At 39.5% G+C, this 25,869-nt stretch overlaps 1 protein-coding gene across 3 annotated transcripts in view; it reads right to left on the bottom strand.

The window, feature by feature from the left end:
* Positions 1-1,300: 1,300 nt before the first annotated feature.
* Positions 1,301-25,869, bottom strand: part of pacsin1b (protein kinase C and casein kinase substrate in neurons 1b) — a 47,765-nt gene continuing 23,196 nt past the window's right edge. For all 3 annotated transcript variants that reach the window (XM_023272133.3, XM_023272134.3, XM_035948981.2), the window contains exons 2-10: positions 17,898-18,027; positions 10,803-10,959; positions 10,145-10,380; positions 8,668-8,823; positions 7,728-7,903; positions 7,528-7,648; positions 5,198-5,319; positions 4,743-4,939; positions 1,301-4,351 (exon numbers count right to left, since the gene is read on the bottom strand). In XM_023272133.3, the coding sequence (XP_023127901.1) occupies positions 4,242-4,351; positions 4,743-4,939; positions 5,198-5,319; positions 7,528-7,648; positions 7,728-7,903; positions 8,668-8,823; positions 10,145-10,380; positions 10,803-10,959; positions 17,898-17,957 (1,335 nt within the window). In that variant the 5' untranslated portion in view covers positions 17,958-18,027 and the 3' untranslated portion in view covers positions 1,301-4,241. The remainder of the gene's footprint in view (positions 4,352-4,742; positions 4,940-5,197; positions 5,320-7,527; positions 7,649-7,727; positions 7,904-8,667; positions 8,824-10,144; positions 10,381-10,802; positions 10,960-17,897; positions 18,028-25,869) is intronic.

The raw sequence follows: 25,869 nt of genomic DNA, 5'->3' as shown, positions 1-25,869 counted from the left end.
CTGTTTGTGACCACTTCAGAGACCACTTCTATTAGATTAGGAATGCTCCATCATTGACTAGAGGTGATCACTCAGAACCTTTTGTAGTGATTTGCAATGATTCTTTCCTCTAAGGGAGGAAATGGACAAATCATGTCAACAAAATGGTGAAGGATGACTCATCTGACCATATCACTTTTCTGTAGAGCATTATCTTTTGCACCACTAAACTCTAAAATGTCTATTCACTTTTGTAATGAGGAATTTATGCACTGCAAACCCACTATAACACCATTCTTTGTCTAATGGTTGATGAACTCTTCTTGCTGACAGTCCGATCCTGTCTTACAGTGACATTCTCAGCAACCTGAAAAAGAGTTGCTCCTCTGATTTTTTTTAACATGTTGCTCTAATGTACGAGCATCATCAAATGTGTGTACAATTTCAGATCCTATTGAAGGATGACTTTCTCATAGGTTTAAATGCAAATGCCACTTAATTACTGTTCCTACTGAAACACTCACCAGCTGAGCAATCTTTGTCTTAATGTCTTAATAACGCCTTTGTCAGAGTCACATTGATCTCTTCTTCCTGCTACTCTTGTACATGATTGGATGCCTTAATTATACCATATAATACACACATTCTAAAAAATCTTCATTTGCTGCTTTTCCCCACAGTTTTTATTTATTTTTCTAAATTTGTCCCCCACCTGTTTAAAAATGTAGCTCCACCTTCACCAGTTAGACCAGTAAAATTCTTATGCATCAAGATAACTAAATTAATAACTAGGGTAATGTAAACAGTCTGATGGGTCATTTTCCTTTAAGAAAACCTCTAAGGATATTTACTACTAGTTAGCTGAACATACTACTATGAATGGTTAAATGGTTTTATTTGAACGTACTACTATGAATGGTTAAATGGTTTTAGTTGAATGTACTACTACGAATGGTAAAATGGTTTTCTGAAGCAAGTTAGTTTGTATAATGTGATCCTTGAACTACACAGTAATAATGTGAAATAGTTATAACAGGCACCTCAACCAACTACAGGTTAAATACTGTACCTAAACATAATAATAATAGAGTAATATGTATTACTGTAACTGTCACAGGGACCATTTTTCTACAAAACGAGTACTCTTACATTTTCTGCATTGCTAAAAAATATCATTGCTGTTAAGTGCCTAACATTCTTAATACAGGATCTTTGAATACTTCGTTCTATGCTAATTTTAACAAAGTTACACCAGTTCATGTGACTCGACACACCTTTATATTCTACTCCATGTTTTTAATCTCAACCCCAGACTCTCATGTACGCCTCAGTTTTCTGATGACATCTTTTATTTTTGCTTATGCATATGAACAGGCACTACAGTTTGGAAATTACAGCACTATGCTAGAAAAAGAAAAAGAGAGAGAGAGAGTAAGAGAGAGAAAGAGAGAGAGAGAGAAAGCCCTCCAGTTCTCAAAGTTTTCCTTGACATTGCAGATAAATGTTTCCAGCAAGAGCAAGACAGAAAAGAAAGGAGTGTTTGAACATTTTTAAATACGATTTTCCGTCCTTCAGGAGGTTCACAGTGGATGCTGCACTTTTACAGTACACTTGTAAACAGTCCCATTCTGTTTCAGATACAGTCGAAGATACATTAAGAAAGTTAAGATGCTGAAGTCTTTAAATTTATATTAAATTCTATCAGTCAAAGAGGGTCTGCGTGTCGAGTCGGTGTAAACTGATCTGGATAAGCTGGAGTCAGATTCTGTGGAGGCGAGTTCTCTTTCATGTCGTCAGAGGTGGTGGTTGAGAGTCTTTGGGAAGGCAGGGTGGTAGAAGTTTGGTAAGGCAATATACATTTCACCACAATGAATCCAGTGCTAACGAAAGTGACACTTTTTAAAAGAAGCATGCAGAGGCATAAACACTGCAACAAGAAACGTTTCCCTCCCGGATCCTGCTAAAATACATTTTGTTCTTGTAGCAGAAAAAGCAACCGTCTCATCAATATTTCAGAGACAGATCCTCTTTCTGCTTTTCTCATTGTAGCTTTCTCTGTCTGCACCAGTAAGAGAACACCTGCCTGCCTCACTGACAAAAGAGCAGTATGTGCAGTTACCAGGAGTAACCAACCAATCTCATATAACACATACTGCACTGCCACATGCGGCCCCAAGCTTTGTTCGTGTGAAGTTTGAGTTTGATTCTCTGATTAAAGCAGAAATACGCCATGATAATAGTCTGCATTTTTGGTGCACAGTGAAATAGATCATCACCCTGATAGGAGTTTTAATTCAATCAAGACTCAACAATTTGGTTGAAACAAATTAAGACCATGCGCTGGATCAGTTCAGCTCAGAGCAGTAAACAGTGTGTGGGAGCATCAGCATGCACAAAATCAAAGAGAGAAGAGCTGAGAGCTGATAATGTCAAGTTACTGACATTCACTCATAGGAAACAAGTCTCATTAACTGCAGGAGAAATCAAATCAGTTAAAACCCTGGATGTGAAACAAAGCTCCTTGTACAAAACAGCTGCAGGTTTGTATTTCTAGGCAGGTTTTGTTCATGGCGTCTACGTTATTAACGTGTAGAGAAGGAGAAACTAAATGGGAGATAAATGTTACAACAGGCGCTGTGTTGTAGACGGGTGGGACAGAAGAGGTTAATGTAAACAATCCTTTCAGTGTCTGCTAGAGCACGGATTTCCATTTCAAAGACAAGCTCGGCAGAGAGAGAGAGTTTTTTTTTTCCTGATGGTGAACAGTCTTTTATCTCATTTCAAAATGCTAATTCAGTGACATGCTGTGGAGTGGAGCACAAAAACGACTTGATGCATAAAGGAATATTTCAACATTCTGGGAAAATATGCTGTTTTTTGCTTTCTTGTAAAGAGTTAGATGAGAAAATTGTTTCTATGTGTCTTATAAATAAGACACAGTGACTAGATAGTTAGCTTAATTCAAGTTGAATGCAAAACGGTCTCGAACTTAAAATCGGGTTGATCTGAGTCACTAGGGTGCAGACCACATGGGTGTTAAAGTCCCAAGCAGCAACTCAACAGCTCAAGTCTCTTAATGCGCAAAAATCCACAAGCTGAGGCTTGACGGGGCCTTTGTGCCGTCACTTGACTCACTCCAAGTACAAGCAGCTTTCGGTAGCTCCCGCTGTTGATTTTTAAAAAAAGTGCTTTTTAAAGCACCTTTAATTTTATTCATGACCTGTGTGTTCAGCATACCTTGTGCACACACTACTGTTCAAAAGTTTGGGATCATCCAGACAAGTTCACGTTTTCCATGAAAACTCACACTTTTCTTCATGTACTTACATAATTGCACAAGGGTTTTCTAATCATCAATGAGCCTTTCAGCACCATTAGCTAACACAATGTAGCATTAGAACACAGGAGTGATGGTTGCTGGAAATGTTCCTCTGTACCTCTATGGAGATATTCCATTAAAAATCAGCTGTTTCCACCTAGAATAGTCATTTAGTACATTAACAATGTCTAGACTGTATTTCCGATTAATATAATGGTATCTTCAATGAAAAAGAAACTGTTTTTTTTTTTTTTTTTTAAAATAAGGACATTTCTAAGTACAACAAACTTTTGAATGGTAGTGTATGTGAGCTTTAAAAGGTGGAGGAAGATGGTACTTTTGCACAAAGTCTTGCTCGCATTTCAAATGTAATGCCAAGCTAACTAGCCGCCCAATGTAGCTTTATATTTCTCTCTCGAGATGACAAAAATCTTGTCATCTAACTCTCAGGCAGAAAGCAATTTATTTCCAAAATGTCAAAGAATTTCTTTATGGATAAATATGTAAATACTAAGGAAGAAAACACTGTATTCAATGAGGAAAAAAACTGTACAAGCATCCAGACTGTAAAAAAAAAAGAAAAAATATATACATGAAATGCACAATGCATAGCTCATTCTCGCCATCCAGGCACAACTGACGATACCATATCAATATCATGATGAGCGATGTACTGTATGGCATGTTAGCATCACAACTGATATCACGACTACATACAAAGGAGAGTAAAATATTTTGCTTCAGTTGCAGTGTCTGGAGGTGATGAGATCCTGAACAGATCTTCTTTCAGTGAAGTCTGATGAGGCTGAGATGAACAAAGCTCGCTGTGCCTGACAGGAGGAGGAAGCTTTGCTTTGAAGTCTCTGGCAATGTGCAGGTATGACTGGACGGTTCAGTCTGGGTTTGTCCTCCGATGAGGACGAAGCGTTCTCAGCTGGAACAGCTAGATTTGCTCCACATAATTGGCTGGGTAAAGACCCAGCTGGCCGTTGTCGAGGCGACCTTTACACCAGCCCTGTTCGTCCTCATCCTCCAGCTTCGTCAGCTCATCCCCTTTATCAGTAAACACAGAGAGGAATGTGCAGCAGGAGGAGATTATGTCAAACAGTGCCAACATCAGTCATCTAAGATGTCAACAAGAGCAATAAAGGAATAATCCATCCAAAATTATGGATTTGAGTATTTAAAGGATTATTCTGGTGTATCTCAACCTGGCGTACTTCCTACTATCGTTGTTATTAAGGGTCTTTGGGTGATGCTAACTGTGCACTCTAAGAAACAAAGAGTCACACAAAGCAGTACATAGTCAGAAAGTCAGCCTCACACATGTGAACAGCGTTAGTGGTGATGAGGTCAGAAGGTAAGTTTCACTGACATTAATATGCTTTGGCAAAAACATAAACTTGTATAGTTTGATGATGACATTATCCACCGTCACACTCACCTGCTTTGAAGCTGAGCTCGTCGTGATCTTGGCCTTCATAGTCGTACAGCGCTCTCACTCTCACACCTTTGCCCACGTCTTCATCAAAGGGGTTCGTCCCTCCGTTGGTGTCATTGCCTGAGTTTGGAGCCGTCTGGTCCTCGTCTGACCACTCTGTGGAGGCCGTGTACGCCTGGTTCTTCTCGTAGCTGCTTAAACTTGACACGACATGTTTCAGAAGCACATTAAAATATGTCATTATGCACTGATCCTACCACTGCTGTCCCTGTGATGTTTTGAGTGTATAATTTGCAGAACTTTTTGGTTTTGCTGTGTCCTAGTAGCTGTGATAAAAGATTATAATGGCACTGGAGACTTCAGATATAGCTTGTAAAGATAGAAGTCAGCTTTGTGTGTTAAGAAGATGATTTGGATACGATGATTTATTGAAACACAGTAAATTGATTATATTTTACCTCCCCTGGTCTCCAGCTTGAGCATTGTCTCCTGCTGTCGAGACATGAGTCAACATGACTCCATCAGCTTTCTTTGACTTGTCTTTCTTAGTGATGCTATGGGTAAGGTCTGGGTTGTACTCCTGCAAAAAAAAAGAGACAAAACATGTTCAGATTGGAATGTTTAAGTGCTGCACTGCTGTATCTACCAGGCATCATTCACTGTGTTGCATTCCAGTACCAAATGATAATCAAAACTACCGTCTCACAAAATATTTCACGACGTTCATTTAGTATCATCAACACAAATGAGAGTTCTCTGTTATCTATTGTCACATAGAAAATGCATTGTTAAAGGAACAGTTCAGGAAATGCACTTATTGGCAGTTTTGTAGAGAGTTAGACAAGAGAAGATAAGGTCATGGAGTCACTGTGCGGCACGCAGGCTACTGTCCAAACAGAATGTTCAATATACACCACATGCAAAACCATTACATGCCGTTCCAGCCAAGCTACGTCCTTTCATCTGCTTTCAGTTTTTATGCTAAGCTATGCTAACTGGCTGCAGTCTATAGCTTCATATTTACCATACAAATATGAAAACACCTAATTTCAAACATGAAATTAGGTGTGGGGTTCCTCAAGGGTCAATTTTAGGTCCCATTCTTTTTAATCTTTATATGCTTCCTCTTGGAGACGTCATCAGGAGACACAGCATCAGTTTCCATAGCTACGCTGATGATACACAGCTGTACATTGCCATGTCTCCTGATGACACAGGGCCAATAGATTCCCTTTTAAACTGTATTTTAGACATTAAGCCATGGATGGCAGTGAACTTCGTACAGCTCAACCAGGACAAAACTGAAGTTTTAGTCATAGGTCCTGAAGGCCAGAGAGAGAAACTTTTATCTAAACTACAAGATTTTAAACCAGCAAAATTTGTAAAAAGCCTGGGCGTGATTTTCGACTCTGAGCTGAATTTTATGCCACGTATTAAGAATTTAACAAAGACAGGTTTTTATCATCTGAAGAACATAGCCAGAGTCCGACCGTTTCTCTCTCAGGCCAGCAGGAGGTGCTAATGCATGCGTTTATCTCTTCTCGTTTAGACTATTGTAATGCCCTGCTCCCTGGTCTTCCTAAAAAGAGTATTTTAAATCTACAATTATTGCAAAACTCAGCCGCACGAGTGCTGACGAGGACCAGAGGGCGGGAACACATTACACCAGTTTTAAAGTCGCTGCATTGGCTCCCCGTCCGTTTCAGGATCGATTTTAAGGTTCTTTTATTAGTTTTTAAATGTCTTAACGGCCTTGCGCCTTCTTATTTATCTAATCTCCTATTAACATATCGACCCTCGCGGATCCTGAGGTCCTCTGGCAGCGACCTTTTATCCATACCACAAGCCAGGACAAAAACCCACGGTGAGGCAGCATTTAGCCACTATGGCCTCCGTCTGTGGAACAGCTGCTGGAGAACCTCAGGACTGCAGAGACTGTTGATATTTTTAAAAGAAGGTTAAAGACTCACCTTTTTAATCAGGCTTTTAACTAAGCTTTTAAATCCTTATGTTCTTATCATTTTCTATTTATTATCGTATGTATTTTTACATTTTTAACCTTTCACCTTTTTACTTCTCTTACTGGTCTTTTATTCTATCTTATAGTTTAAAATTTTTAGTTATTTAACTCCAGTGTTTCCTCAGGAGGGTCCTCCACACTGGGTCCTGTATCTGGTCTGCTGCTGGGGGTGCTGTCCATGGGTCCCTTCTGCCCAGCTGGTTGTGGGGGCTCCCCACCTTGGTGTGGGGGTCCCCCTGTCTGTCGGGGTCTGGGAGTCTGGGGGTCTGGGTGCCGGCGCCCCCAGTGGTCATGGCCTGCGACTCCTCCCAGTGTGGACGACCCCAATGGAGGCGTTTTCCACAATTGTCAGTGCCATGCCATGTCTCCCTACAGTCAGTGGTAGGAGTGTGTGTGTGTGTGTGTGTCTGTGTATATATAGGTGTGTGTGTGGGTGTGTGTGTATGTGTGTGTGCTTTTGCAGTTGTGTGCATATATGTTTATATGGAGGGAGGGAGGGATGGGTTTTCTTGTTTTTAATGTTTTTAATGTTGTAAAGCACGTTGTGTTGCATTTTTTTAACTGTATGAAAAGTGCTCTATAAATAAAGTTTGATTGATTGATTGATTGAAAGTAGTATCAATCTTATCTCATGGCAAGCAGGTACATAATATTATTTCCTTGAGGTCAAGCTACTGCTTTAATGTTTGGACAATATATAACAGTACTGTGCAGATCCAGTGATGATTTAAGGTCTTCAAATTGCAGCCTGTTATGAGATTTTATTACCTCAAACTGTGGCCAGTTCATATGCATGCCAGGACCATGGGTGTTGCTGAACCACTTCAGATCTTCTTGTGGACTGGCTGATGCGATGGTGTGTTCAAGTTCTCTGTATACTGTAGCGTAACTGTGAACAGACAGTAAGGATTTAGTGCGCTGCTCATGATTGGCTGATGACTGTCTGGTCAGATTCAAACATGTCAAACCTTTGGTTCTGTGTGAGGTTAAGGTGGCGCTTGACATCCAGCAGCACCTCCCTGAGGAAGCTCAGCCTCTTCTCTTCAAACTGCTGGCACTGCTCAAACACCAGCTCCATGCTTTCCATGTACTGAGGGGTGCACTTATCGAGCTCATCCAGAGCCTTGTCATACTTCTCCTTCGCCTAGCACACACAAGCAACACACTCTTAGAGAATCATTCTGGAAAATCATTTACCTATTACTGAAAAATCTCAAAAAAGACCAAAAACAACAAAGGATCTGACTAATTGCTGCTTTCTGGGAGGTTTAGGTGTGTTAAAGCTTATTTGTCTATGTCATTCAGCTCCACTGGTGTCCAGAGAGTGTCAAAAACACATCACTGAGCCATGCTGCATTGTCCCTTCACTGTGAACACCATGCTTAGTATAGTTTATTTCTAAGTTGAATCAACATGCATAGTCCTGCTGCCAGTTGATCCGCAGTGGAAAATGATGCAAAACAATTCACTGATTTACTCCCATTTGAAGTGCATTTCTAAAAAGTTTTAGAAAAAGACTAAACCATTTCCTAAAGTAAAAGTATAAGTAAGAACCAACGGGCGTGTATTGATTGTTTTAATGACACATGATCCTCTGTTATTATTTTTGTGGACAAATGTGAATCCCATTAGCCTTGAAAGGAGAGCATGAATGTGTTATTTAGTCACAACAAGAACCAGAGTTCAGGAATGTGAAGGTCGAAGCAGTAAAAGATGATCAGAGTCCACTTGTGGAACAGAGAAGAAGAGATACAGATGGGAAGGTGTAGCATTCAGTCACACATTAACAATGCTACCTTGAAACCAGCCATGCTGCCTTTAAATGTCCTGAGAGCTGATTTGACTTTGGCTTGATTGGAGAAAATAGCCTTTGCATAATGATGATCCTGCAGCAGCTGATTTTCTCACCTTCTGTGAATCCTGTTTGCATTTGTCCACTTTCTCGTGGAGTTTCTTCTGCTGGTCAGCAGTCACAGAGTTCTCTCCTTTACTGTTGGCCTCTCGGGTGGTAGCCAGCTTCTCCTCTTTGCAGGCCATGTGGTATGACTTCTTGGCAGCCTCAAGCTGAACAGGAAAGATAATGAAGAAATGAAAAAGGATCCGATATCAACATGCCATATGGGTCATTCCAGAATTGGAAGACATTTTACACCCAAATTTCAAACAATCCATGCACAAAATACTAAAACATGCAGTGGTTGTTGTGTAAATTTAGTTGTCCTAAGACCAAATCAAAAAAAAAAGAAGAAAAGCATGTTTGAAAATATTTTTAAAATACGAAATAAGTCTGGAGTTCCCCCTAAAATACCATTTTTCTCTTCTCCCACCCACCCGATGACCACATTGAATCTCAAATAAAACAGTTAAAATGAAATTTAAATCTCCTTTTTTTTTGGTATTATTTTCTTCATTATGTCAACATTCTTTTAATCAACATAACATTTTAAATATTTATGGAAATGCATGGAACATGTGTCCCATAACAACCCTGTTAGCACCCTGATAGCATAACCTTTTTAGTTGGTAGAAGAAGAAAACAGTGAATCACATATAATGCTGGAATTAACATCATCAAGCAGTTTTCCAAAAGAATGGGTCGAGCAAAGCTATATCCTCTCTTCTATTTTTCATATTTTCATAACACTGCCAGCCTTAATTGAATGTCTCACTCTACCTCATGCAACCCTGTTATGGATATTCTCAGGAAAAGACAAATTGTTTCTGCTTTTTTCTTTATTGTTTTCCATCAGAAAGTTTATCCTCTTGGTCAGCAGTAACAGCTAGCTAAATATCTAGCTTCTACTCCTGAGAAAAAGCTAACATTAGCATGGATTAGCAACCCTGTTACTGTGATTAGAGTAGGGTTAGCAAACAAGAAATTAAACATGGAATACAAATGGTACCATTGATGTGTAAGTTGAGCCAATCAAGCCTTTGATAGTTTATTACCTATTATTGATGAATATTTAGTAGAAAAATGTACATTTTGAAGCCCAAATAACCCAATTCTGGAATGACCCATAAACAGGGAGCATCAGCAATAATAAAATAATAGAAGACATAAAAGGTCAGTTTTCTGAAATATATTTTACTTTATCATGTCAAACTCTTGTCCTGCAGATAGTTTTGGTTTTATATGTGAAACATCTGCTGCCACTTCAGCAAAGCACTCAACAACAGTGACTGTCCTAGGAACACAATCTTAATTTTATCTCAAAGATGGAGCTGTCAAAGCCTCTGCAAGCAAACTTATTTTCTACATGGCTAAATTAGAATCTTTTTTTTTTTTTGGAGTTTGGGTGAGCTGAACTTTAAAAATGAGTCTTTGCACAGTCCAACAATGTGCTCACTCTGTTCATTATAAGCAAAAACCCCACAACCTCACCTCTTTCAGCTTTTTGGCCCAGGGTTTCTGAGCTTTTTTAAAGCCTTCCTCTGCCTCTTTGGTTTCCTTGAATCCTCCCATCATTTGCTTGTGGTACGAGTCTTTCTGCCAGTTCTTCACCTTCTCAAAGTCCTCGTTGATCAGGTTGTTCTTCACGTCTTGGTGAAGCTCGCTCACCTTCTCTGCCTCCGTCATCACCGACATCCAGGCTCGCTCTACTGTGCCATACTGAGGCCCTGGAGAATAAATGAAGGAGAAGAAGGTACTGAAGCTTGATTTAAAGACAAAAAATTTGTGTTCTTCTCAATCCCAACTTCACTTTGCAACATGGCAATGAGTCCACGCTTAGAGTCGGATTAATAAAGAACTATTTTTACCCACAAGAAGAACAAGGAGTGCTACAGCAAACTGAGTTCTGATCTCAAAATCATTGACTGAGTCTGTGATTATCTGAAGAAACAGAAAACACTGAGGTAGACTGAATCTCCTCAGAGAACTGGTGCTGTTTTAGAGGTGATGACCAAAAATATTGATTTGATTTAGAATTTTTTCTCCCACTGCATTAAATAAATGACTTTAAGTGCCTGAAACTTTTGCACCATACTGCATGTTATGGGAAAAGCAGATGAACATGATTTGAGAGTGATATACATCTTACCTTTGTCTACCAGCTGCCTCCATCTCTTGGACCACTCAGTCAGCTGCTGTGCGTAGGCCTTCTCGATTTTGGCACGCTCCTGGATGCAGTTCATCAGGTCATTGCAGAGACGATGACCATCGTCGATCCGCTTCACTGTGCGTTTGTAGTTCCCAACCTTACACAAAAACAATGGAAAATGACATTACATTCACTGTAGGTATGAGAAAGGTGTGATATACACATAATTTAACAAGAAAAGCACTCAGAGAGTGCAGTACTCCGTCAAGGCTGCTTAGTCTTTGTATCATTTCCAACGGATGAAATCTTTAATAAAAAATGACCTTGCACTGAGCACAGGCGTGTCATGCATGTGTATGTTAAGTACAGACACTGAATCACATTCCCTAAATATGTAGTGGGTGGCAGGAATTGATGGGATTCAGAAACACCCCCACAATATAATCAATTGTTCCTTGTATCATTTCCAATGGAAAAGTCCCAATAAGTCTGCAGCAGCTGATCTGTAGTCAGATCACACTCATGTGATCGTATCAGCTGATGTAGCGTTCACTCTGTAAAGCGTCTTGAGACAATTTGAATTGTAACTGGCTCTATATAAATAAAATTGAATTAAAATTGAATTTAACTGAGCTTGTCATAGTTTTAGTGACGCCGTGCCGCTATCTCACAATGATATGGAAATCCTTAACAAATCCATGGATCCAGACTATAAGGTGCATCACTGCCAAAATCTAATGAGGTGGTCCCTGTGTCAACAAGAAAAGCACCCCGAGAGCATCGGACTCCGCCAAGGCTGCTCAGTCATTGTATGAAATCTGACGGATGAAAAAAATTTGTGGTCCGCAGCAGTCGATTTGCAGTAGGATCACAATCATGTGATCGTCAACAGGCAGCTGATCTAGTGCCCACTTGTTGTCATAGTTACAGTGATGCTGTGCTGCTACCTCAATGATACAGCAATCTTTAACAAATCTGTGGATCCAGACTATAAGCTGCATCACTGCCGAAATCTAATCACTTGGTCCTTGTGTCATGTCTGACCTTCCCTGAAAAATTCATCCAAATGTGTTTTTCCGTTTCTGAGTAATGTAGCACACAGACAAACTTACGCCGATCATAACATCACTCCGCCGCATTCTTTGGCGTGGTAAAAATCCTTAGATCCTTCATATTCAGCATTGAGACTGTGAGCATCAATGTGAGTCATGATTAAAGCATGCAAACCACTGATATCAAACCAGCTGCATTTAATGTGCGTAAGCTTAGAAAGTTTGCTAATTTAAAAGATATTCTCAACATCAGCATTTTGTTTAGGGCAGCAAAATATGTAAGGTTTTTGTTAGCAGGATAGTAGGAGCTGTGTTGTCCACATTTCTGCAAATATTTGCAGAGATTTGCCCCCTTTGTTACTTGTGGCTAGAAATTATCTGCTAATTACAGTTAGTACACTGCGATAACAAAGTCCCTGAACCTACTGCCAATCACTAACCTCTGCTGCATGTCATTAATGCCGTCCACTGTCCACAAAGAATAAATTATACTCTATATAAAAATAAGAAACATTAACCTCTAACATACAGATTATCTCATTGAGGTAAGAAAAGGTTCAGGTTAAAACTCCAGCTATCTGCAGATTTTGAATTATATTACTGAAGGACTGCTGTGTGCTACAACACCACTTTAAAAACAAATTGCCCTTAGCCTGCAGGTGATGCACTGAATAGACAGGAAGGATTGGCAGGGAAGTGGCCGCTGAGTGTGGTGTTATGCAATGGAAGCGCTGGGTGGGTTAATGTCATATAATTTACAACCCTCAATGGATGCAGGAGCAGCAGCCTCCCAGAGAGCTGATAGCTTTGCCCAGAGACAGAACCACAGAGAGGAAAAGAGAGAGAGGGAGCGTCTGAAACCTGGCTCACTGCATTCATTTTACACCTCTGTGGCAGCAAACAAAGGACTGAGTTTTCGCTGAATGTGTGATAGATGTTTAGCCATGATTCACTCTGAAAGTGATACTCAACAAACCTCAAATTTGAACTCAATATATGCAGCTGAGGAGAGGGGGAACAAATGATTGTATTCCACCCCAGGCCTCTGCTTCAGCGGCAGCCAGCCGAGTCAGCAGGCAGCACTGCAGCAGCTCTCCAGTAACGCAGTGACTGACTGTGATGAAGTGACTGTGTTCTGCAAACCAACCACCTCTGCTGCTCCAGCTGATTCCTGAGCACACCGCCGGGCTGAAGGGACACGACGAGGATGAAACACGACAGAGTCTGATAGGAAATCGATCACAAAACCTGAATGTGTGAAGTGACAATATTTGTCTTCTGTCGAAGGTACCCGCAGAGTACACTTATCATACACACCACTGCATCTGAATATAAAGTATCATGGCTGCCTTCATTCTCTGCTGCTTCAGATGAGCTGGATGTTTTTTTCCAAGAGTCAACAGCTCTTATTTATAATGAATGTGCTTCTGGGAACGTGTTGCTCAAATTACTTACCAAAGGTTGTTGGTGATGTAATCTTCTGGGAGAAATCCAGTACAACATACCGTCATGTGAAAAACTGCATCAGTATTTTGACAAGACATTAATTAGTTATTATTGAGTTAGTTATTACAAAGGAATTTCCAAGCAAAAGCTTCTCAGGTGTTATAACATCTTGCTTTTCTTCACCTCATGGGGTGGTACATTGAATATTTGTGGGGGTTGACTATTGCTCAGATCAAAAAGGCCACAGAGAAACCGTATCAGGAATTTACCATCTCTGATATTTTCAGACTAAACAAGAAAAGCATTCAGAGCACAGTTCTCTGCCAAGGTTGCTCAGTTGTATGATTTCCGGATTAAATCTTTAACAAAAATTGCGGTCCACAGTAGTTGATTTGTAGTAGGATCACAATCATGTGATCGTCAGCAGGCAACTGATGTAGTGTTCACTTATTGTCATAGTTACAGCGACGTTGTGCCGCTATCTCGCAATGAATCTTTAACAAATCCATGGATTCAGACTACAAGCTGCATCACTGCCAAAATCTAATCAGTTGGTCCTTGTGTCATTTCTGACCTTCCCTGAAAATTTCATCCAAATATGTTAGTCCGTTTTTGAGTAATGTTGCTAACAGACAGACAAACAAACCAACGCCAATCATCACATAACTGTCTTGTATTCGTGATGTCGATTTAGTGTAGTCTACCAGCCATAACTCTTTTTGTTTTCAACCCTGCAGCAGCTCAGTCCTTCACATCTTCTGCAGTCGCTTCATTCTCCACATTTACCTGCTCACCTGTTCTGCACTCTCTCATCAGCATCTCAGTCCATAAACTCATCCAGATCCACTGGCCAGATTGCCTGTAACAACCGAAAGCTGTTGAACCTTTCTGTTTTTGACCTCTGGCATGTTCTTGGACTTTTGCCTGCTTCTTGACTTTACCCCTTGTCTAACCCCTTACCTGCTTGAACTGTTTTCTTTTTATCTTCTTTTTAACACTGTTCCTGAGCTCTGACAGATACAGTAAATTTCAGCTATTTTTACTGCAAGTAGTTGCTACCTTTAAACAGGACTACTTGTGTGAAAGCTGAGGAGTGTGTTGGAGAACCTGTACAATGTGTCTGTCACTGTGGTGGGTGAAGACAAATATCATGACTTTAACTAACACAAGACCTTAATTATGGGGAAGTCAGCACAAGCTCAAAAGCTCAGCCCCCAACTAGGTGAGCTTATCACGGTTCCAAAAGTCTGCTTGGACAGGACAGTTCCACCTCTTTCTACATCTACTAAGAATAAATAAAGCTCTTAACAAAAATAACCAACCCTAAACCAGAGCCTTAAAGTGTCCTTCTTTCTAAATTCTTACTAAGTAGCAGCAAAACAACGTTAAAAAAAAAATTGCTATGATAGAAAAATGAGCAAGAAAAAAGAGGACAAACTTCACAGACAATAACGACAGGTGAGGTTTGGTAAAAGAAGTTTAACCAAACACTGAATCAAGCGCCATGCCATGTAGCATAGGCGATCATTTCTGTCCATCTAATCTGATCTTTTGCTTTCTGAATTGTGACTGTTGTTGTTCCATGTGTAGCCATGATGTCAGTCTGTCTATCATTTTCATTCGCTGTCTGCTTCGTTCTCTCTTCCCATTAATTTTTCCAGTTGTGACAATATATTCCAAGGTCTCTTGTGTTGTGTTTAGTCATTTTAAAACGCCTTCATTGCTTAATCTGTCCATATAAAATATATGTTGCATGCATCTGTAAAACTACATCTCTGCAGCTGTGATTTTGTTTGACATTATATTATTTCTGTTCCAAAATTCACATCCGTACATCAGAACTAGTAGAATATAACAGCTGAGAGTCCTCATATGATTCTAATCGCTATTTTCTTATTTGTCGGTATATTTTTCATTTTCATAAATGCTGTTCTTGCCATTGCTACTCTACATCTGATATCTGTTTCACACCTTCAATCTGATGTCATCTGTGAACTGAGATATTGAAATGATGAACCTGCATCAGTATTTCTTGGTCTACTTCTATGTTATAGGTTGGGAGGATATTTTTCTTTGAAATTACCATTACTTCTGCTTGCTTTTTGTTGAAAGACAGATCAAGTTTTTGACTCTCTGTATTACAGTTTTTCTCAGTCGCTTTGGTACATTTCTCAGATCAGAATTGAAATTCTCAAAACTACTTGTTCAATCTTTACATCATTGTGTCACTTGTGCACATCAAAAAAGCAGTTTCTCATTTCTTTGAACAAGTTGCAAATGCTTTGGTACATCCATGCAAATGATTCTGTACAATTCTCTGATGTTTCCTACATTATCACTTGCTTATGTCATGTTGATCAAAATGTATTGTGATGAGTCTCTGTTGAATAGTCTCACCCTTCACAACATTTAGGCTTTAGTTCATCACATAAGTCTTTACATGCAAAATGGTTGAACAAGTTGTCATAATATGTCAAGGATGTTTCTATACATTTGCATTAGACTTTTTTTTTCTAAATCTAATCGTGCCAGGCCAGTGGAGCTGGAACATAACCATGGGTGCTGCTATCTCTGAGAATGGTGTGCTCGTGCATATTCTTGTTATTGGTCCATACAACACAGAGTCTCTTGTCACCTTTTTAGACATTCTCTACAGGGATCTCATCCCTGAACAAGAGAGGGGTCAGACTGGAGACAACTTGCCAAAGCACATGATAGTTCGGGACAATTCAGTTTCCATCGCTCCATCATCATCAAGCAATGGTTTGCAACCTACAACAGGATACTGATGGAGTTCCTTTCACCCTACTCCCCATTCCTTGACCCCACTGAAGAATTTTTCTGAGCATGAAGATTGAAAGTATATGATCGCCAGCCACATACAAAGATGACCCTTCTGGCTGCCATTGATTCAGCGTGTGATGACATCACAGCAGATGCCTGCAGAGGCTGGATAAGACACAGTAAAAGATTATTTCCACACTGCATCACAAGAGAAGATATTCATGATGTGGATGAGAATTTGTGGCCCAACAGACAGGAACGTCAGGAGGTGTAGGAAGACAGCACTGTAATTCCTACAGCACTGCATGTACAGTTTTCCCTAAGGAGATTGTCCTATGTTCACATTTCTACTGTTGTTTTTTTTTCCTTTGTGCTATGCAGCGCTGTTTTCCCTTCTGTATCACAATGACGTGGTCTGTCAACAAATTACAGCACAAACAGTAAAAGTGTAAATGTTAATCTTGTCCAGTCTCCTACAATCAATCTCCCACATACACTATGATGCAACTTACAATTCACAATAACTGTCATCAAAATTTCAGTCACAGTTTACATCAGAACATCCCTCCAGAGAACACAGTTATAATGACAACATGACTCAGCAATTTGACTGTCTTATCCACACAACGACACCAGGACTGGTCATTCTGATGACACTGACATGATCATTGACACAGATATTTACTTTTGAGAGATGAACTAAGGATTTTCAGCCAGAGGCTGGCTTTTGCAGGTATTCCATGGTGTTTTGCTATTTGTACGAATTGTTTTGAGAAATGCACTTACTGTTTTACAAATGTCGAGGATGATTCGCGAAATGTACCAAAGCAACTGAGAAAAACTGTAATTATCTATACTATGGTTTGCAAGTTTTCTTCACTGTTCGCTATCAGCACTGTGTCATCTGCATAACTTACGTTATTTCTGTTATAACCTCCAATGGATACTCCTGGTAAGCCTTGTATTTTCCTCATGATGTTTTCACTGTGCAAGGAGAACAGGTCAGGTGTCTGAGTCCTTGTTTTACTGGCTGTTCTTCAACAATTTCGTTGTTTAATCTGACTACTGCACTTTGTTGCAAATAGAGATTTTTTTTAATCATTTGTAAATCCTTTCCATCTATGTTTACATGCCTTAGCATCTGGATTACTGTTTGATGTTTTACTGTGTCGAAAGCTTTGGTGTAATCGATGAAATACATGTATAAGTCTTCTTGTACTTCTACTGACCTTTCCATAATAGTTCTTAAAATGTATGTTGCTCACTTAACTAAATATAAATGTTAAATATCAGGAGTGCCTTGTCAATGAAGAAAGAAGACAGCATGAAGGCAGTATGTGATAACAGTCACCTCCACTGTAAAATGTGTCCAAGGTGGATAAAATGACCAGAAGACAAAACAAGTGAAGCTCACAAACAGACAACAGTGACACAGGTAGCATCAGAGTGCCTCTGCAGCGTCTTAAGTTTCTAAATCTTGCTCATATTTTACTTCTTTACTTTTTCAGCAGCTTCAAAAAAGGAGATTTTTGCTGATATGGTCAACTCGTCTATAAATAATGGCACTGGAAGCTGAGAAATTGTATGAGAATCATAAACTCCTCCATCTGAGGAGCATCTAGAGCTCTAAATCTGATGCTATGCATCCTGACAGGTCCATGCCTGATTTCGTGCCTACATGCAGCTGATGAATGAGGCCTCACATCTTTCTTCTCGCCTCCCAGACAAAGTAGGTTCACTGAGAGTTCATCACTAGCAAGGGTCACTTTCCAGTTAGGTTTAATTTGTCAGAGACAGTTCCCTGATGTCTCACCTCCCAGAAACTGTCTGTAGTCTCCTCCTGGCTGGCGTATTCATCGTATCCTCCAGACATGGTCCCAGATTTGAGTAGGGTGGCTTCAGGCGTCTGTGGCGGTCTGCAGCAGAGTAATGCTCCTCAAGCACTGTAGGAGAAGACAAGCACAGAGGAACACTGAGACTGTGAGCTGTGAGATACGTGACAGGCATTAAAACTCCCTGTGAACATACAAATCTGATTATAAACTGCAGGTAAAGCAGCTACAGATACAGTGTTCACGGATATATTCAGGAAAATAACAGTTTCTAGATAAACATTGCACCACTGTGATGCGATAATTTTAAACAAGCTCATGCATGCTTCAGTTTCAGTCCCATCAGTGCAGCTTATCTGATTACAATATTATATCCCTAATCTAAATGCTTTGTTCAAGCTTTTATAATACCCTCAACTGTTATGCAACAAAAAGTGGACGCAAAGTACTGTAACCACCCAGTGAACGTGTATTATTTACACATGATGATTGGGTACAATTGAACCAGAAAGCATTTATACAAGGAAAGCACATGACAGCTAAGATGATGCACTCACAGTACTTATTTTAAGTCTACAACCATCCACAAACCAAATATATTCAGTTTATATTCATACAATTCACAGAAGAGCAAATGCTCACAACTGAGGAGCTACAACTAATGAAAGTCGCATTTTTGTAAGGAAGAAAATGCCTGAAGTTTCATTGCTTATCAAAATAGTTGCTTTAACTCTACAACTGAACTAAATTTTAAACTAGAATTTATTTCTCTTTATTTGACAGGGTAGTGAAGAGGCAGACAGGAAAGTAGGGCGAAGACCTGCAGCAAAGGGCCGTGAGCTGGAATCAAACCCAGGCCGCTACATCGGGGACTATAGCCCCTGTTCATGGGTCAGCTGCTCAGCCTGTTCAGCTATCTGGGCACCCAACATCTATTTTTCAATTAATGGTTTAATCCAAATGTTATTATATGTACAGAAATCCACATTCAAAAATAGAGGTGATTGAGTGTACCTAAATTTATACAGTATAGAAAGAATAGACACGTGTTACATTACGTTACTGTACCTGAAGAGCTGTGATTTATATATAGATGCATGTCATTTGTATATTAATTTGACTTTGACTTCATCTACAAAATGCTAGATCACAGTGAAAAACAGTCTTTATAACATCCTAAGTGACCAGTAACAATCAAATAACATGGAAAAACTCTCCAAATAGAAACTACAGGCAATAACAAGCTAATGCACATTAGTTCAAAGTCCAAACTACACGATGAACGACTGCCATCAGGGGAAACCAAAAGCTCACGGGCTCAGCACTTTACTTTACACAGTACTTTCCACTCACTGATATCAGGTGAGCTGAAGTACTTAGTAAAACCGCAATCATCTCCATAACCTGAGCGCTTCCAGCTGTTTCTCTCTGCTCCCCTATGATGACTCTGTCAATAGATTTTCACCGGCAGGACTCAGAACGCTTTTACCGGGACACTGTTTCCTAATTGCAGAGTAATATTTACTCATTCTGGTCAACTAATATTATCCCAAGGCCTCGCTGGAACGCCTCCTGCAGTAATTAGTAGTTGTAACACGACTGCTAATGACGACACAATAGCTAAAATTACACGACCAACGCAAGCAGATAAATTCTAATCTATCTACCATATCTATCTAGTAATCTATCTCATCAAATATCTTGGTGTGACACTTTATTCTGCACGGTGTTTCAAGAACCACGTTAAAAGAATATGTAATACAGTGAAATTCAACCTGAATAATTTTAGACAAGTTAGACCTTTTATAACCCTTGGTGGGCTGCACAGTGGCTTGGTGGTTAGCACTTTCACCTTGAAGCTAGAAAATCCCTGGTTCGCATCTCCGTCTTCCCAGGATCTTTGTGCATGGAGTTTGCATGTTCTCCCTGTGCATGTGTGGGCTTTCTCCGGGTACTCCGGTTTCCTCAAACAGTCCAAAAAACATGCTCAGGTTAAGTGGTAACTCTAAATTGTCTGTCGTTGTGAATGTGAGTGTGATTGTTTGTTTGTATATGTAGTCCTTTGATAGATTGGTGACCTGTGCAGAGTGTCCCCAGCCGTCACCCTAAATCAGCTGGGAAACACTCCAGATCCCCCGTGACCCTAATGAGGACTAAGCTGTGTATAGATAATGCATGGATGGATTTGGATGATTTTTATGTAAAGCGCCTTTGAGTGTTTTGAAAAGCGCTATACAAATAAAATGTATTATTATTATTATTATTTGCTTGTTTGATCTACGAGGTGCTACATGGACTCGCCCCACCCCTGATGTCCATCCATCCATCCATCCATCATCTATACACCGCTTAATCCTCACTAGGGTCATGGGGGGGCTGGAGTCTATCCCAGCTGACTCAGGCGAAGGCAGGGGACACCCTAGACAGGTCACCAGTCTGTCACAGGGCTACATACAGAGACAAACAATCACTCTCACATTCACACCTACGGGCAATTTAGAGTAATCAATTAACCTCAGCATATTTTTGGACTGTGGGAGGAAGCCGGAGTACCCGGAGAAAACCCACACATGCACAGGGAGAACATGCAAACTCCATGCAGAAAGATCCCGGGAAAGCCGGGACGCGAACCAGGGACCTTCTCGCTGCAAGGCGAAAGTGCTAACCACTACGTCACTGTGCAGCCCACCCCTGATGTCTGACTTTCTTAAAAGAAGGGCTCGCAGCGGCTCTCAGGACCAGGGCCTCCTTTAGAGGCGACTGATAAGTCCCACAGAAAAACAGTCTTGGGACAAAATGCTCCTTCTGTGAAGGCCAGTAAGATCTGGAACAGTCTTCCACTCTCCATAAGGGAGTGTCCCACATTACTGACCTTCAAAATTCACCTTAAACAGTAGCTGAAAGTGAACCAGTCTTGTGACCACTGACCTTTAATTTCTTTGTGTACTTTTTGTAATGTGCTTTTATTGTGACCGATTGTCCTATGTTTCACTGTTGCTTTTTTTTGTTTTTACCTGCCTAGGGACTGCGTATGTAAATTAGCATTGTTGCTGTAATCTGGCATATTTAAGTCTATTTCTGTCTGAATATACGTTCTTTAATGTGCACTGTGCCTATCAAATAAATAAATAAATAAAATGGTATAAGAAAGCAGTGATCTCTATCTAATTGATTACAAAGCTTCAGTGTAACAACTAAGCAAAGACACAGACAGACTAATAACAAAAACATCATTCTGGTGCTGCTGCAGCCTCACGCCCAGCTCCACCAGTTCAGTCACAGCTCATAGTCCACACTGCAATTTTAAAAGGGACTGTAGTGTTAAACTGGCACAGAGAGTACTGAAATTTTGATGGACTCTCACGAGGGTTGCCACATTTCAGAAATGAAAATAAAGGATGCCCACCACGGCTCCTTGGGGCCATTGTTCAGTAAAGTTGGAAAGATATTCACAGATTCGGACTTCCGGTATCAATCACTCATTAAATATACTTTGTCAAAACATAAACGATGCCTCTTTTCCATCATTGTAAGGCAGACAATGTGCTACAAGGCCAGCTTGATCAAAGGTAGCTGTCTTTCAAGTTGCAGGAATAACACTGGTGTCAACAGGAGCCAGTTGAAGGCTGCAGTGATTTTGGTGACACTACAGTGTATAAGAGTGAAGTTATTGAATATTTGTGTCTCTCTTTGCTGTTGCAGCGATTTTGCAATTTGCAGACGGTACCTGTTCACAGCCTGCTGGACATAGACACCAATGTTATTTCTGCAGCTTGAAAGACAGCTACTTTAGATAAAACTGGGCTTGTAGCACACTGTCTACTTTACAACGATGGGAAAGAGGCATTATTTATGTTTTGACAAACTATATCTAATGAGTTATTGATGTTGGAAGTCTGAATCTGTGAATATCTTTCCAACTTTACTAAATTCGGGGCCACTACTACCCAAGGAGTGATATATTTAATTTTGAAAAAAGCATTTAGCCATGCTTAAAGCTTTAAGTGCTTTATTAACACGGAACTAAGAATCTTCTATTGTTTTATGATCACAGGTTCTGTCTGAAAAGAAGTGGCCGCATTTTAAACAGTGAAACCAGACTAATAAAATGAAATGACCAACCATTATGCAATACTGTATTCTGCAAAAACAAACAAGTGAATGCAGAGAACTGGACAAAAAAATTCTCTACAGACATTTTTTCCCATCTAAATCTTATCTTAACACAATGAATGTATTAACTTATTTATGCGTGTATGCATGTATTTATTGATTTATTTAGTACTGCTAACTTATCAGAGTTCTGAGTGATTTTTTCTTTAGATAGGCAAAGTCCATTTATTGATTACATATAGGCTGTTAAATAAATGTTTATTAAAAACTAAAATGCATTAAAAATAATAATAAACAACTTAGGCCACATCAGCATGATTATAAGCATCCTCTGGTAAATTCACAACCAGATACTGATGTCCCTTACTATATAGACTTCAGGAGATGATTAGATGATGATAAACTGTGACCTGCTGGTTGGGTTCTCTCTGTTCTCATGTTTCTTACATGTTGGACCCTGATGCTGCCTTACTTCAGCCTGTCCAGGAGCAACAAAAAACACCGTTTGCCTTGTACCCATTGCCAGGGGTTCCACTCTTCCCACTCATGTCGGTACATTTGCAGACGTTTTTGCTTCTTTGGACGTGGTGGAGTTTTGGGTGTAGACATTTTTAAACACACAGGTGCAGCAGCGTCTGTAACCTGGCAACCAGAGACAGGACCATAGGACCGGGTACACAGAGAAGTCTGAGTTCTATCCGCTGGACCTCGCATCGGGTCCTCGCTACACAGGTCTAAGGAAGATGAATTTGGCTCCCCTTAATATTTCCTGTGTTTTATTTTGTTCATTATATGGTTTGATGAGTGTGTGACAGACGTGTACGGGACATTTATGAAAATACGGAACAATTTGATTCAATACGGGATGCAGCAATTAATTGTCAAATAAAGGACGATTCTGTAATTTAAGGGACGGGTGGGAACCCTAACTCTCACTAAGGGCTAATTAGGTGCTTTATAGTGTGTTACACTACTATTACTCAAGCCTACTTACAGAGAGGCTCAGTTTTTGTCTCGATATCTTTTGTCGTCTCTAGTTCCTAACTTTGACATCATCACAACAACGCAAACTAAACATTTAAGAGTGGAAACGGACCAAAATAACTGTCACTTGCAATACCACACCACTTGCAAATGTAAAAAATGAGTAAAAATTCACACAAAAAAAACTGAAGGGGAAGTACTTTGAGTTATTTCATAAAATAAGTTTATCTCATGTTGATATTGCATAGTTACAATTCATGATGGATTTAGAGTAAAGCACCATACTAGCCATGTTAGAGCCCGATCCGTATTGATTTATTGGGGTTGATGCTGATGCTAAAATTTAACTCAATAAAATTAAATACAATTTCATTTATATACCACCAATTCACATCATTTGTCGTACAAGGCATTTTGCATTGTAATCTTACAAAATGTATACAGAGAAACCCAGTAAATCCAAAGTTTCCATTGGAGTCCTGCTTTTTAAAGAACTCTTTTAGAGTGTAAAGAATTCCAATACTGAGATATCGACTGATTACTACTATATTATTATTTAGATCTAAACAGACATAGGGTAGCACTGAGATAAGAAAATAATAGGGTCATTGTTTATTAACTTTCCAGTGATGTATTTCACAAACTAGTTAGCAGCTTCCCGTAATGACACCATTTGACTCCACACCACTGTACGTGATTCACATGGCTACATGTGCTGCAAATGACACTATTTCTTAATTAGCATCTTTTTCTGCATTAAATTCTTTACCAAAAACCAAAAGTTTTACTTAGCATTTTTAGTTTTATAAAACACTCCAAATTTTCACTGGCAAGGAGGTGGAGCCTCAGCAGAGTTATATAACAATTGCCGTTGGTTTGTCTGTCTGTACTCAAAAATGGACTAACGGATTTGGATGAAATTTTCAGGGAAGGTCAGAAATGACACAAGGACCAATTGATTAGATTTTGACAGTGATGAGGCTTATAGTCTGGATCCATGAATTTTTGAAAGATTTCAGCCGTCAGAAATGGTACAACGACTGAGCAGCCTTGGCGGAGTACTGCGCTCTCAGAATGCTTTTCTAGTATATTAAATGTAACTGTCTGTTTGTGTGAGATTCAAAGGGTGAAATCTGTGAGGTTGTCCAGTTCACTTTTGTCATAGTAAAATAATAATAAAGTGCAGGTTCAGTAAATATGAAAACCTATTTATCTTCTTGGTTAATGTCCAGGCTAATTTTCATAACCTTTTTATAGCAAGTAGGCCCTGAATTCAAATGATCTTACTGACTACAAAGTTAGACTAACCAGTAACACAGCTCATTAATACTGGTTGGTGCTCAGAAAGGAAAATTCCAGTATTTTTAAACCACATTCCTGTATTTGGGGCCCTTCTGTGTTGTGCTAACTTTAAACTTACCACCTTTAATACAGAGATTTGGGAAATGCAGAGTCTAATAAAACAATGTATAGGGCAAATTAATTCTAATTTTACAGAAGTAATTTTAAAAACTTGTCTCTGAATCTGACCACAAAAAAACAAACAAAAAACAAACAAACAAACAAAAAACATATAAAATAGCTATTGGTTAGCTATTGTAGGTAATAACTACACAGCGTGCTGCTATGGAGGAAACCAGGTAACTTGATACAACATATGTTTGTACCACTACTTTAGATATTTGCACAAGCATAAATTATAGACATGTTGACTTCTAATCTAATTAAAATAAGAGGTAAGATACAAATGCAGGTGAGACACAAGCTGCAAACCAAAAACAAAAGACACATGTAAACCACTGAACAGAAATATTGCACATGAAGATGAAATGCAAAGAGAAGATGCAAATGAACCGGATGACAAACATGGGATAACAAGGAGGGCTATTTGACAAAACTGTTATCAGTGCAGTAAAATGCCAGCTGCAGCCACGACAGGTTTCATCAAGATCCTGCTGAAATAGAAAATATCAATAGAAACACGATATGCCTGTGAGAGCATTTGATAAGGATTTGCTCTGTGATGTTGTATTGATGCACTGACTGACAAAAATGTGGGATAATTTCTGCTGCCGGTCTTTGTTAAATAACCAAGAATCTTGAGAAATGAACCTTCTAACCTGTGATGAATGAAGTTCGCATGTTTGATTAAATAGTTCGGCATTTTTAGAAATATGCTTATTTGCTTTCTTGTCAAGAGTTGAACGCGAAGATCAATACTGTTCTCCTGGCAGCTGCTTAGCATGAAGCTAATAGGTTGGCTTTGCAAAAAGAGTGGAGATGGGGGGGAAACAGTTAGCATGGCCAAAGGGAACAATCGACCCATCAGCACATCTAAAGCTCACTCTGGCTCTGTCTGAAACACACTCTCCGTTTAATCTGCAGAGAAAATAGAAATGTAAAATTTGTTTGTTTTACGCGGGACTATGTGAGGCTGTCCAAGATCAACACTGTAAAATATTATGACATGTAACTCTCCATGAAACCACAGCTTTTCATGGTTACTTCTGTTTTAAGTGTGGATTAAATAAACCTAATAAAATGTGGGTATTTAATGCATGTTGAACAGAGCCAGGTTAATTTTCAAGCCCTGTTTACAACATTTTATATTAAGCTGTCCATTTGTTTACCATAAAATACCAATCCAGAGGCAATTTTCTCATTTAACTCTCAGCGAGAAAATGAATAAACACATTTCTTTGAGATGTACACTACCGTTTAAAAGTTTGGGGTCACCCAGGCAATTTCATGTTTTCCATGAAAACTCATGAACACTTTTATTCATGTGCTAACATAACTGCACAAGGGTTTTCTAATCATCAGTTATCCTTTCAACACCATTAGCTAACACAATGT

This window comes from Amphiprion ocellaris, chromosome 5, assembly GCF_022539595.1.
Source record: "Amphiprion ocellaris isolate individual 3 ecotype Okinawa chromosome 5, ASM2253959v1, whole genome shotgun sequence".
NCBI lineage: Eukaryota > Metazoa > Chordata > Actinopteri > Pomacentridae > Amphiprion > Amphiprion ocellaris.
This window is presented reverse-complemented; position numbering and strand designations above follow the sequence as displayed.